Genomic DNA, 12,500 nt, shown 5'->3' with positions numbered 1-12,500 from the left:
GGTCGTTTTTATCCCGCCAGTCCACAGTTGAGCGAGTACAGCACCATTGAATGTGGGCCACTAATCCAACCCGTCTGGCAGGAAGGTTGGAACGTATAGTCATACCTGGGACACAGTCAACTTGCCAGGCTGGGTGAAGGTGGTAAGCATTGACGGGAATCGAGGGAGACCCGTGGGGCGGGGGAAGATATGCCGGGAGGGTGGAAACTGAGAGGGAGCTGTTAGACAGCGTAAGGTGCAGATGAAGGAAGAGGGGGTGGGAGGAAGGCGGTGATGGGTGGAGGCTGGAATGGGGGGGGGGGGGGGGGGGAGGGTTTTAGACACGGCAAGGGCCTTGGGTTATGAGGTTAAAGTTACGAGAGCATGATTGTACTATCGGTGCAAGTACTTATGACGGCTTACTAGTGCCAAAACCTCATAATTGTAATTATCAAGGGAAAATTAGTATTTTCCCGGAATAATTACTAACTTTCACCTGTTAATTACTAATTTTTAGTTTTGGCTCACTTCCTGACGGATTGCTAGTGCCAAAACTAAAAATTAGTAATTTTCCCGTGAAAATGAGTAACTAACAGGTGAAAACGGTAACTGACCGCGTTAATTAGTAATTATCACGTGATAATGGGTAACCCCAGGTTTTGGCACTTAAAGCCGTCATAGGGCTTACTAGTGCCAAAACCTCATAATTGTAATAATTTTCCCTTGATAATTACCATTTTCACGTGTTAATTACTAATTTTCCCGGGAAAATGACTAACTTTCACCTGTTAATTACTACGCCACGCTGCATACTCCGTCTCGCGATCCACCCGGCGAAGCGGGTAATCATCTAGTCTCCAATACATGTCATAATACATCAGCAAACATTTCCACTGTTATTATCAGGATCAAAAGAGGGTATACATGCATCTCACCCACTTTTTTGTCCATTTAAACAATAGTTTGACAAACACTTGAAGCAAGCGGAGCAAGGGTGGAGTATGCTGCACCAGGCGGAGAGATGACGCTACTTCCGTTGCAGGAGTGGAGAAAGTTGTGTGTGCGGTGCGGAGCAAGGAATAGGACACGTTTCTATTTTTTGGCTCCGGTGCAGCGGTGCAGCCAATCAGCGCACTCATCACTTTCTCCGGAAATAATATGTGAGTTGCTTCCCTTGTTCCCCCAAGGTAACTGATCGAAAACATGGCGCCTCCGATGACCGATGAAGAGACGTTCGATTTCATCGAGCAACTGGAGTACCATGAATGTCTGTGGAATCAGGCTGTACAATTTTTTTTACAATCGTTCGGCATCGAAAGAAGCCTATCTAGATCTTGCGCGGCGATTCAACTAGACTGTGTTTTAAAACCGTGCTCTTTTGCGCGCAAGTTTGCCGAATAACCACAAAATGGGTCACCACTTGCCAACACATTGGAGTCACTACAGTTTGCACGTGAATTTAGTGCAGCGATCACCGTGTTGATGTCTGTGTCAAATAACGGGCAGCGCGAGTAGAGAAACTATGTCATATCATAGGGGAATCCCCTACCGGAGCAGGATCGGAGCGCGTGTGTGTGAGAGGGCATGTGGGGAGCGGAGACAATTTTCTTGCTCCGCTCCGCTCTTGCTCCGCTTGCTCCGCCCGTGTGTGAGCCCCGCTTACGGATGGAGACTTTTTGGTAATAACCGCGTCACGTAGAACTATGACTTAATTACATATGTTTTTTCTTCTGTCTGTTATTATTATTTCGTTTGGCTGGTATTTCGTTTCGCTTAAATGAAGAATAATACTGCGGGTAGTACGTAATGACTGCTCAGCGGTGAGAAACGTGAACTGACTTCAGAATCTGCTTCTTTCTTCAAGGATCGCTCGTTCAAAAATTATTTAAAGAGGGAGTGAAAAATTGCACTAAGCAACGCATTTAATGAAACTAAACTACAGTGACTGAGACTACATTCAGAAGGGCGTGCGCATATGTACACAGGCAAACACAGATCGAGGACGAAACTTAACTATTGACTTTGTTGATCCAACATTTACACGAAACAATGATACCAGACGACAAACACACGTACACAAAACATTCAAATGGGAAATGAGTTCTACACCAGTGTTGGTCACTTCTCAGACCAGTTTAAATCCCAAAACAATGATATTTTCAATAGTGTGTGTATGTCCACAGAAGCCCTGGCCGAAGACACGAAGGGTGTGGAGAAGGTTGAAGCGATACAGACCTTGGACAGAGAAACCCGAGGATGCACGTGCGTAGGCGCCGGCTGCCATGCTTTAGGCTGGGGATGCAAATGCTGTAATGAGAGTTGGGGACGCCGATGAAGACACCACATTCTGAAATGAAACAAAAATCTAACCACAACCAGCCAACTATAGAAGCAGTGATATAACCGACAAGAGCGTGTGTTTGTTTGTTTGTTTACAAGTAAGGGTTCGAAAGCGTTTTAAAACCCAGCAAGCAAGAAAGCAAGCAAGCAAGAAACTAGCGAATCCAACCAACCTACCAACTAATCAAACAAACAAACAAACAAATACCGTACAAGAATTCAGAATAAAAACATTAATTGGGTCCATTTTTTTGTTTACTTTTTGCTTCAAACATTACTGTTGTTTTCTGCATACCCCAATGCATCCCAATTAAATCAATTCTGAGAATTTCAAATCTGTTGTCTGTGTGTGTGTGTGTGTGTGTGTGTGTGTGTGTGTGTGTGTGTGTGTGTGTGTGTGTGTGTGTGTGTGTGTGTGTGAGGATGTGAATGTGGATGTGTGTGTGGATGTTTGTGTGTGTGTGTGTGTGTGTGTGTGTGTGAGGATGTGAATGTGGATGTGGATGTGTGTGTGTGTGCGCGCGCGCGTGTGTGTGTGTGTGTGTGTGTGCGTGTGTGTGTGCGGGAAAACTACCTTTTTAAGTTACAATCCATTTGGTAAGTTGTTACTGCTGCTGTCTGTGCTTTGGTTCTATGTCACCAATAGTATGAGTTATTTCTAATAATTATGTTGTTTGTTAGCAAATGATAATTGACGGCTCATCCTGATATCATTTTTGAGACACGTCTGTTATTATTATTTAACAGTCAGCATATTAGAAATAACAGTTCTAACATATACGCTGGTATATTTCATTCAACATTATATTTTGCCTTGTTTATTTTTTGCGTGATAAATAAAAGGATCTCGGCCTGTTCGCTATAACATTTAGCGGGTCACCAAGAATCAGTTCTGATTGGTCCATTAACTATATGGTACACTAAAATGATAATTGTTTGTCTGTGTGTGCTCCTAGACTGCCAGAATGTTATTGTTGTTTTCTGTGTGTACATTTAATCTTTAGTTGTTCACGTAAGTGTGATATATTTGTGTTGTTCATGTTCATGATTAGAGTACGGCTATACATTTGGTCATTGCTGTATATCTTAATCATTCCACTTATCGCCATGCACCTAGTGGGAGTCCTGTGGTTAGTAATATTAAACATTGAACCTTAGAAATATTAAACCTTGAACTTTGAATATTTGTTTAATTACTTTGTTTTAGGGACATTTGCCAAACGTTATGTTCAACTTTCCAACGAGTTACTCAATCCTGTCTGTGCACATGACATCACAAAATGTGAACTACGTGAAAGTGATTAGTGTAACAGGAGCTACACAAACCTGTGTGCGTACTTACCTAAATCCCCACTTCTGGCACACAGACCAATACCAAAGTGGATTTATGCAACGTCATTTTGACACGGATTTTATGGTCACCACTAAAGTCCTCCTTCGAAGCGAATTTGGATGGTGAAGTGGGTGTGAGTGGGTTCTGTGAGTGTGAGTGGGTGTGCGTGGGTTCTGTGGGTGTGAATGGGTTCTGTGGGTGTGTGTGGGTGTGAGTGGGTTCTGTGAGTGTGAGTGGGTTCTGTGGGTGTGAGTGGGTTCTGTGGGTGTGAGTGGGTTCTGTGTCTGGGTGAGCGGGGGTGGGGTGGGGCGAAGAAAATGGTCGAGGGAGGTAGGGGGCGCAAAAGGGAATGGTATTATAATGGACATAGATCCCTGTTAACTTACCCCAATCGAATGTGTTCCGTTGTTCTTTCCATTTCGTTTTCGACCCATTATTTTGTTTTGTTTTAGATTTTCAAACCGAGATGTCACACTGGCAGGAACAGATGTGTGTTTTAGCTTTGAAATGATTATGTCTTTTCAAAATAAACGGACTGTACTGTACAACAACAACAACAACAACAACAACAACAACAACAACAACAACAAAAACAAAAACAACAACAACAACAACTCACAAGCATGCGTCCTCAATATCACTCTCCCGTTAAGTTGGCTATCATTCAGATCGTGCAAACTTACACCAAGGAGAGGTGGAACTGAGCTGGCAAGATCTGAAAGCTGAGGAAGTTAGGTAATCCTATTAGAACAGACACAGTGGCTGATTTTTTCTGCTTTTTGGCATGACCTTTTGTTGGGACTTTGCACAATTCTCCGCCTGCAATGTTCCACTCGCTTCCATATGCACAGTTAAGTTCGTGGCTTTTTAAAATTGTATCCGAAAGGATATTCTAGTACGCCACGGCAATCGTTATGGGTCACGATATGCCTCTGTACGTTGAAGGTTTAATTAGAAATCTGAAGTCCCTAAATGTGAAACAAAATACCGCTTAAACCATCAGTCATAAAGAATGTTCATTACATGCGTTAGAAGTATACCCATCCACTTGAAAACAATCAAAGACGTGGCTGCTTCTGTACTCTCTTTGTGATGGCGACGTTTATGTTAAAACCAGTCAGAGTGCCAGAAAAGCTATGAATTCCCCAACCGGATGATAGCTAGTGAGCCAAATTGACTGTGACATGCATACGTCCTTCAGTTATAGCTGTTTCGATTTTGTGTTGTTCTTACAAGGAGAACATAGCTCTTGTGAATTAGTTTTTAGTGTGTTTCTGTGTTTTCTGTTATTGCTGTTTTGATTTTGTGTTGTTTTTATAAGGAGAACATAGCTCTTGTGAATTAGTTTTTAGAGTGTTTCTGTGTTTTCTGTTATTACTGTTTTGATTTTGTGTTGTTTTTACAAGGAGAACATAGCTCTTGTGAATTAGTTTTTAGTGTGTTTCTGTGTTTTCTGTTATTACTGTTTTGATTTTGTGTTGTTTTTACAAGGAGAACATAGCTCTTGTGAATTAGTTTTTAGTGTGTTTCTGTGTTTTCTGTTATTGCTGTTTTGATTTTGTGTTGTTTTTATAAGGAGAACATAGCTCTTGTGAATTAGTTTTTAGAGTGTTTCTGTGTTTTCTGTTATTACTGTTTTGATTTTGTGTTGTTTTTACAAGGAGAACATAGCTCTTGTGAATTAGTTTTTAGTGTGTTTCTGTGTTTTCTGTTATTACTGTTTTGATTTTGTGTTGTTTTTACAAGGAGAACATAGCTCTTGTGAATTAGTTTTTAGTGTGTTTCTGTGTTTTCTGTTATTGCTGTTTTGATTTTGTGTTGTTTTTACAAGGAGAACATAGCTCTTGTGAATTAGTTTTTAGTGTGTTTCTGTGTTTTCTGTTATTACTGTTTTGATTTTGTGTTGTTTTTACAAGGAGAACATAGCTCTTGTGAATTAGTTTTTAGTGTGTTTCTGTGTTTTCTGTTATTGCTGTTTTGATTTTGTGTTGTTTTTACAAGGAGAACATAGCTCTTGTGAATTAGTTTTTAGAGTGTTTCTGTGTTTTCTGTTATTACTGTTTTGATTTTGTGTTGTTTTTACAAGGAGAACATAGCTCTTGTGAATTAGTTTTTAGTGTGTTTCTGTGTTTTCTGTTATTACTGTTTTGATTTTGTGTTGTTTTTACAAGGAGAACATAGCTCTTGTGAATTAGTTTTTAGTGTGTTTCTGTGTTTTCAGTTATAGCTGTTTCGATTTTGTGTTGTTCTTACAAGGAGAACATAGCTCTTGTGAATTAGTTTTTAGTGTGTTTCTGTGTTTCCTGTTATTGCTGTTTTGATTTTGTGTTGTTTTTATAAGGAGAACATAGCTCTGGGAATTTGGTTTTTAGTGTGTTTCTGTGTTTTCTGTTCCACCGTACAAACGCTACATCGTGTGCAAATCAAACTTGATTGCGCATGGTAAAGGACTAAACGGCAATCAGTGGCAACATTGACACATCGTCGTGTAAACAAGTTCGGAAACGGGAGCTGGTACTGAAAAAAAACTCAACACATACTAAGATCTCCAAAAATGTGTACTATCGCATAACCCATCATGTCGCATGCTGGCCCTAGTTACCTTAGCGGATGTTAAGCCTCAATAGACAGTCAGTCTCCAAAAATGTGAAAAATGTGTCTTAAAGAAGAGTCTTAATGGAGGGAAGGGGGGGGGGGGTCTTGAATTCAGGGGGTCTTAAAGTGAGTTCCATGTTAACTCTCACGACCGTTTATATTAATTTCACGCACAGCATGATTACTGTCGTAGGTTTTTTGGAACGCAACCCCTGGTTCACTGATAGAAACGGAAGGACACATGCACAGAGACACAGACACACTGGCACGCACACACGAACAATGATACACGCGCACAGGCACATGCACAGACTGTTCCTCTGTCTCGGTCTCTGTCTGTCTGTCTCTCCCACACTCTCTCTGTCTCTGTCTCTCTCTCTCTCTCTGTCTCTCTCTCTCTCTCTCTCACACACACACACATACACACACACACACACACGGACTACCGGGGGGGTTATGGGGTTGCGCACCCCCCCCCCCCCCCCACCCCCCTAGCCTAAACATGTACCTCACTTATTTAAAACAATTTTTATTATTGTTTATTTTATGCCGTTTCATGCAAGGAGCGACCATTTTCCTATCTCAGAATATGACCTACCCATCAGCTTCAGGGGGCGAAGCCCCCTGACCCCCACAAGGGGCTCTGCCCCTTGACCCCGCCATGTTCCCCCTGGACCACCACTGGCAACCCCCCACCCCCCCTCCTCTTAGCCTTGTCCGGCCCTGTACACACACACACACTCTCTCAGTCTCGCTCTCTAACACACTCTCTCTAACACTCTCTCTCTCACTAGTACTCTTTCTATCTCTGTTTATCTGTCGCTCTGTCGGCCTGTAGTCTGTTCGTCTATATGACACACACACACACACACACACACACACACACACACACTTACCATACCCACCCCCCCCCCCCCCCCCCCCGCATCGTACACACTGGCAATATCTTTAATGTGGCAGATTTGACTGAAACCGTCCGGGGGCTGCCAGGGGGGGTGGGGGGGTGCTGTGCAGGATATTTCATATTGACTCGTGATGTTGTTTGTCTGACCTCGCGTTGTGTTTTGTTTGAGTGTAAGAATGATGTTTCCTGTTTCCCTCTTATATCCCCGATATAACAACACACACTGACACACAATAAGTACGCGTCCCCAAAATAGCCTGCATGTGTCACACAGGCGCATAAATGACGCATGCTCACCCTGTGGTCGTGTTTACAACACGTGACGTATTGCGTCATACACCGTAGGCACGTCAGTTCAGTAAGTGGCGGGAAATTGTAATCGCATGCCTGATGTTAATGTATGGAAAGCTTGTGGTCTTCCATTGGATGCAGCTATAGGCTTTCGCGCGGGAAAAAAACCGGTGCGAACCAGGGATGGGTGTTTGTGTGTGTTAGCGGAGGTCGGGGTGGGGGGGGGGGGGTGGGGTGTGGGCGACTGTGTGCCAATGCGTGCGTGTGTGTGCGTGCGTTTGTGTGTGTGTGACGTGTGTGTGTGTGTGTGTGGTTGTGCGTGACAAAAGGTCCGTGCGTGCACCGTGCTTGCGTGCATGTGCATGTATGCTCAGTTTTGCGTGTGTTTGAGGGCGTGCGTACGTCCGTGCTACGGCGCGCTTAAAGGCAAAAAAGCGCGCGGTCATTGTATACTCCCGCCAGTCTATGGTAATCCGTTCACGTGACTGACAGCCACTCCCCCATTATTCACTCTTACCTTTTCGGGAGAGGAAAATTACCGCCGTTGCACAGCGCTGTGTGTACGCATGGGAACTTACAAGCTGCCAGCCCAGCTCTCTGCCGTATTCCTTCACCTAAATGCTTTTGTTTACATCGAAACCAGAATGTAAACTAAGTGAGAAAGTCAGCATTATGCCTTGTTGTTTGCTGTAAAGATATTACAAACAATTCATGTGTCGCTTCATAAACAGAGTTTCTTGTGGCAGCCGAAATACAAACTCTGCAAGCTTATCACGTTTCATGTTGAAACAAAATATTACTTGGATAGAACTTCTTATTTTTGAAATGTATTAATTTAGAAAATGTTGTTGTTGTTTTTGTTGTTGTTGTTGCTGCTGCAACTGTTGTTGTTGTTGTCGTCATTGTTATTGTTGTTGTTGGAATTTTAACAGTTTGAGACTTCCTTAGTCATGTACGTTAGGGAACGCGAGATCCACTTTCTGAATCTCCATTCTCAGCCCAAAGTTTAACTTGACAAAGCTACTTGAAAACCTACAGTTTGCGCAAAAACAGTTTATTTTTTATTTGTTTTTGATATTTATTTTTATTTTTTTTATTTATGTTTTTATGTATGTATTTATTATCCACACCATGCATTTCAAAGTGTGTGGACACTTTGCAAAATAACCTTACACACACACACACACACACACGTGTGCGTGTGTGTGTGTGTGTGTGTGTGTGTGTGTGTGTGTGTGAATGCGTGCGTGTATGTGTAGGTATATGTGTGTCCCAGCTAGCTTACTAGCATGCGTTCATGAACTTCTGAACTTCTGTCCATGTGTAGGCTATTTGTGTTTATTACACAAACCATCGCCCATCCACCACTTTCAAGCCCTCGACAACTCTCAACCACACATCAACACGCCCTAGCACATTTATTAGGATAAATACGGATTCATTGAGCCAGGGTGTAGTAGTTTTGATTTCGTCAGCCACAACAAAGGCTGCGCTTTGGAATGCCGCGCGTCAATACAGCTCAGGCGGCCACGCGGAGACCGATTTCATCATCACTAGGGGTGGCTATGGCTGGTGGCTGAACGGTTAAGGCGTTTGTGATCTTGTTCTGGTCCTGCCAAAAAATAAAAAGTTTTTGTTTGTTTGTTTGTTTGTTTGTTTGTTTGTTGGTTAGTTTGTTTCGTTTTTTTGGGGGTGTTTTTTTCTTGTCTCGAGAAGCCAATGTGGTATTGCGAGACCGATTCAATATCGACCAAAGAAACAAATGGACGTATAAGCGCTCCACATTTGCAACAAGAGTAACGAGTGGGAGTTATGCGGTCACGATGTCCTAGAAACCCCAGGACATGAACAAGCTTCTTAAATCCTCATTCAGCATATATCTTAATTATTCTACGTTAAAATGGCAACATTGCACAGCCTTCCCCTTGTCGAAATAACCAAAGGGATTTAAGTCCTTGCCATCAGCCATAGCCAACCATTGTCTGTTTACTTACACACGAACTGTTACCAAACCGATATGCTGTTTGGGACCAATGCAAGTTTTGTTTTCCTTTCTTGTGTGATCTTGCCGCGAGGTGGCGCCAGTTACCAGCCGAAAGAAAGAGGGGGCATAACCCCACCAGAACCGCCCATTGCAATTTTAGCTGTAGTTTAATCACCCAGCTAGGTGTGTGAAGCAACATGTTTTATCATGCTGCAATATGTTCAAATTGCACACAAATTAAATTAGCTTAATCAGTATCTATTCGTCCGTGCTATTTTTTTGTCTGCATATTTGTTTTGTTCTCTATTTCCCTCTCTCTATCTCTTTCTTTCCGTTATGAATAGTTCTTGTTTGCGATAGTTTCGATCATTCATATGATAGTTTTGTACTTAATACATGTTGTTCCCATCATGTGAAATAACTTTACAATACCGTTGTTTTTAAGATCACTTTATTGCAAATGATGTACTTGGGTTGATTGTTTTAGAATGCTGTCACACACACACACACACACACACACACACACACACACACAGAAACACACACACACTGACACACACGCACACACAGAAACACACACACACACACATACACACACACACACAGAAACACACACACACACACATACACACACACACACAGAGTCTATTCAATTTATAAGTAAGCCATTGCTTCTTTTTTTACGCAGCTGATATGACCTTCTGATTCATCCATTGCGTATGCAATTAACTACGACTTCCGTTGTTTGAGTAATGAGAGGCGGGGTAGACTGAAACTAAATTAATTATGATGCCCACGACTTTCACTCCAAGGACAAAGCTTTTCGGCGTCGTCACAAAAATATCCGCACAGTGTGCATATTTTTGAGAGAAAGAGAGACAGAGAGTGAGAGAGAGTGAGGGGGGAGAAATAAAGACAGATAGAGAGAGGGGAAAGAGAGAGAGCGAGAGAGAGAGAGAGTGAGGGGGGATAAAGAGGAGAAGAGAGAGAGAAAAATAGAGAGAGAGGGGGATATATATATAGAGAGAGAGACAGAGAGAGAGAGAGACAGAGAGAGAGAGAGAGAGAGACAGAGAGAGAGTGAGAGAAAGAGATAGAGACAGAGAGAGAAGAGAGAGATAGAGAGAGAGAGAGAGAGAGAGAGAGAGAGAGAGAGAGAGAGATCGAGTAGAGAGAGAGAAAGATCGAGTAGAGATAAACGAGGATCAAAGATAAGAAAATACACATGCAGGCGCTTGCATCACCACCTTGGAAAACCATAACACAAAACCTAGACATCCGAGGACAAAATACTCAGGTATCAAACGGGGGTCGAACTGAAATGCCCTTAGCGACAACATGACCCCCAAAATAAACCCACAAGTTCACGCATGCGTGTCGCAGACTGGGTCCTTCTCAGGTCATTAAGAGGTGCGACGGCTTAGAAGGGAAGAGTGAGGGGGTTGGGGACGGGCGGGGAGGGAGAGGGGGAGGTTTAACTACAGGCAGGACAGAATGGGGAGGGTGGGTGAAGGGCTTAAGCACCCCTGAAGCAGGAGGTTCAGGGATGGAGGGGGTAGAGGGGAGAGGGTGGGGGGCAGATCCGAGTGTATAAAACGTGGGTGAAAGTTTCATCACCACAACACACTCCTAACCAAGCTACTACTACACTGTTGATGTTTTGCTACCTGGGGCTCCACCTGGAACGACCTGTTGTGTTTACCTACAACATTTGTCAGTTGGATTCCTCAGCTTGACAACAACGCTTGTTTTCATCCCAACATTTACGTTTCTTCAGTCAGAAACCAACAACAGGTTACCTCTCAAGATGGCTAAACTTCAGATGATCGTCACTGCTGTTTTCCTGATTTCTGTGAGTATAGCAATCTTTGTTTTGTTTATGTCAGCCTACTCATATTTCTGATGTGTTTTTGTGTGTGTTTTTTTGGAAGAATTTTTGACCATTTCTGTTTCTTGTTTTATCGATTTCTCTTTCACAAGTTCACTATTTCTGAAACTTTGGTGGATTTAGTTAACTTTTTTCTTCGAGATGAAAAAGGAAACAAAGAAGGAACCAATTACAAACAAACCAACGAAAGAAATAAATAAATCTAAAAAAAAACCAACCAGAAATGGACATCAGAATACAACAAAACCCAAAGAAAAAAAGGTAAACTGGAAGAGAAAAAATAAATAAATAAATAAATATCCAAAAAATTAGGAGTTGAAATAAAAGAAAAAAAATCCTTTTATGAAAAATCGTCATTTCACAGTTTTTGTTTATCAACTTTTTTCATTTTTTATTTACGTTTATTTTAATTCTTTTTTTCCCTTTTTTTTTTTACTTTGTTTTTTATATAGATTTATAGCATTTTAAAGATTTCCTGGTAACAGGGATTATTGCCGTTAAAAATGTAGTATCACGACATATTTATTTCTGGTTGAACCATAAATCACGTCGTGACCATATGTCACGGCATATCATTTTTATGTCTTCCTTTTCCGGTGTGAATCTGTTTGGTTGATAGGTTTATGACCATGCGCTCGTCGACCCTAGTAATTTGAATTTGAAAATGAACTTGGCATTTGAATTTTACCTCTTTTTTTTCTTCTGTTTTTGTAATTCTGTTGATAAATGACTAGTATATATATATTTAAGGGTGGAACAATTTTACATTTTGTAGCGATTCTTTCTTGGCAAGACTTCGATAAGACAAAATGCAGACATATTTATATTTATGCCAAACACACACACACACACACACACACACACACACACACACACACACACACACACACACACACACACACACACACACACACACACACACACACACACACACACACACAACTTGCAGAACATAATTCTTATTGTCTTTTTTATTTGCTTCTCCAGGTAATCCTTGTGGATTTTGGCGCTCAAGCCAGACATTGCTCGGTAAGTTCTAATTTTATGGCTTCTCATTAAAATATTTAGGAGAAGAACAAGCGGAGGTATCAAAGTTCTGAAAATGTACAAAGAAAGATGTTTGCATCAATCGGAAAAAAGTCTTGCCTATGAAATCTGCTAAAAATCGTTCTTAAAATTGATGACA

The 12,500-nt window shown here is 41.8% G+C and overlaps 1 protein-coding gene across 1 annotated transcript in view; it reads left to right on the top strand.

Moving 5' to 3' along the window:
- Positions 1-11,024: 11,024 nt before the first annotated feature.
- LOC138947723 (uncharacterized) overlaps positions 11,025-12,500 on the top strand; it is a 3,885-nt gene continuing 2,409 nt past the window's right edge. Inside the window, exons 1-2 of the mRNA XM_070319262.1 lie at positions 11,025-11,278; positions 12,302-12,343. Of these exons, the coding sequence (XP_070175363.1) occupies positions 11,234-11,278; positions 12,302-12,343 (87 nt within the window). The 5' untranslated portion in view covers positions 11,025-11,233. The remainder of the gene's footprint in view (positions 11,279-12,301; positions 12,344-12,500) is intronic.

Source organism: Littorina saxatilis, linkage group LG14 (assembly GCF_037325665.1).
Source record: "Littorina saxatilis isolate snail1 linkage group LG14, US_GU_Lsax_2.0, whole genome shotgun sequence".
Lineage (NCBI taxonomy): Eukaryota > Metazoa > Mollusca > Gastropoda > Littorinimorpha > Littorinidae > Littorina > Littorina saxatilis.
Note: the sequence above shows the minus strand (reverse complement) of the source record. Positions and strands in the feature narration are given on the sequence as shown.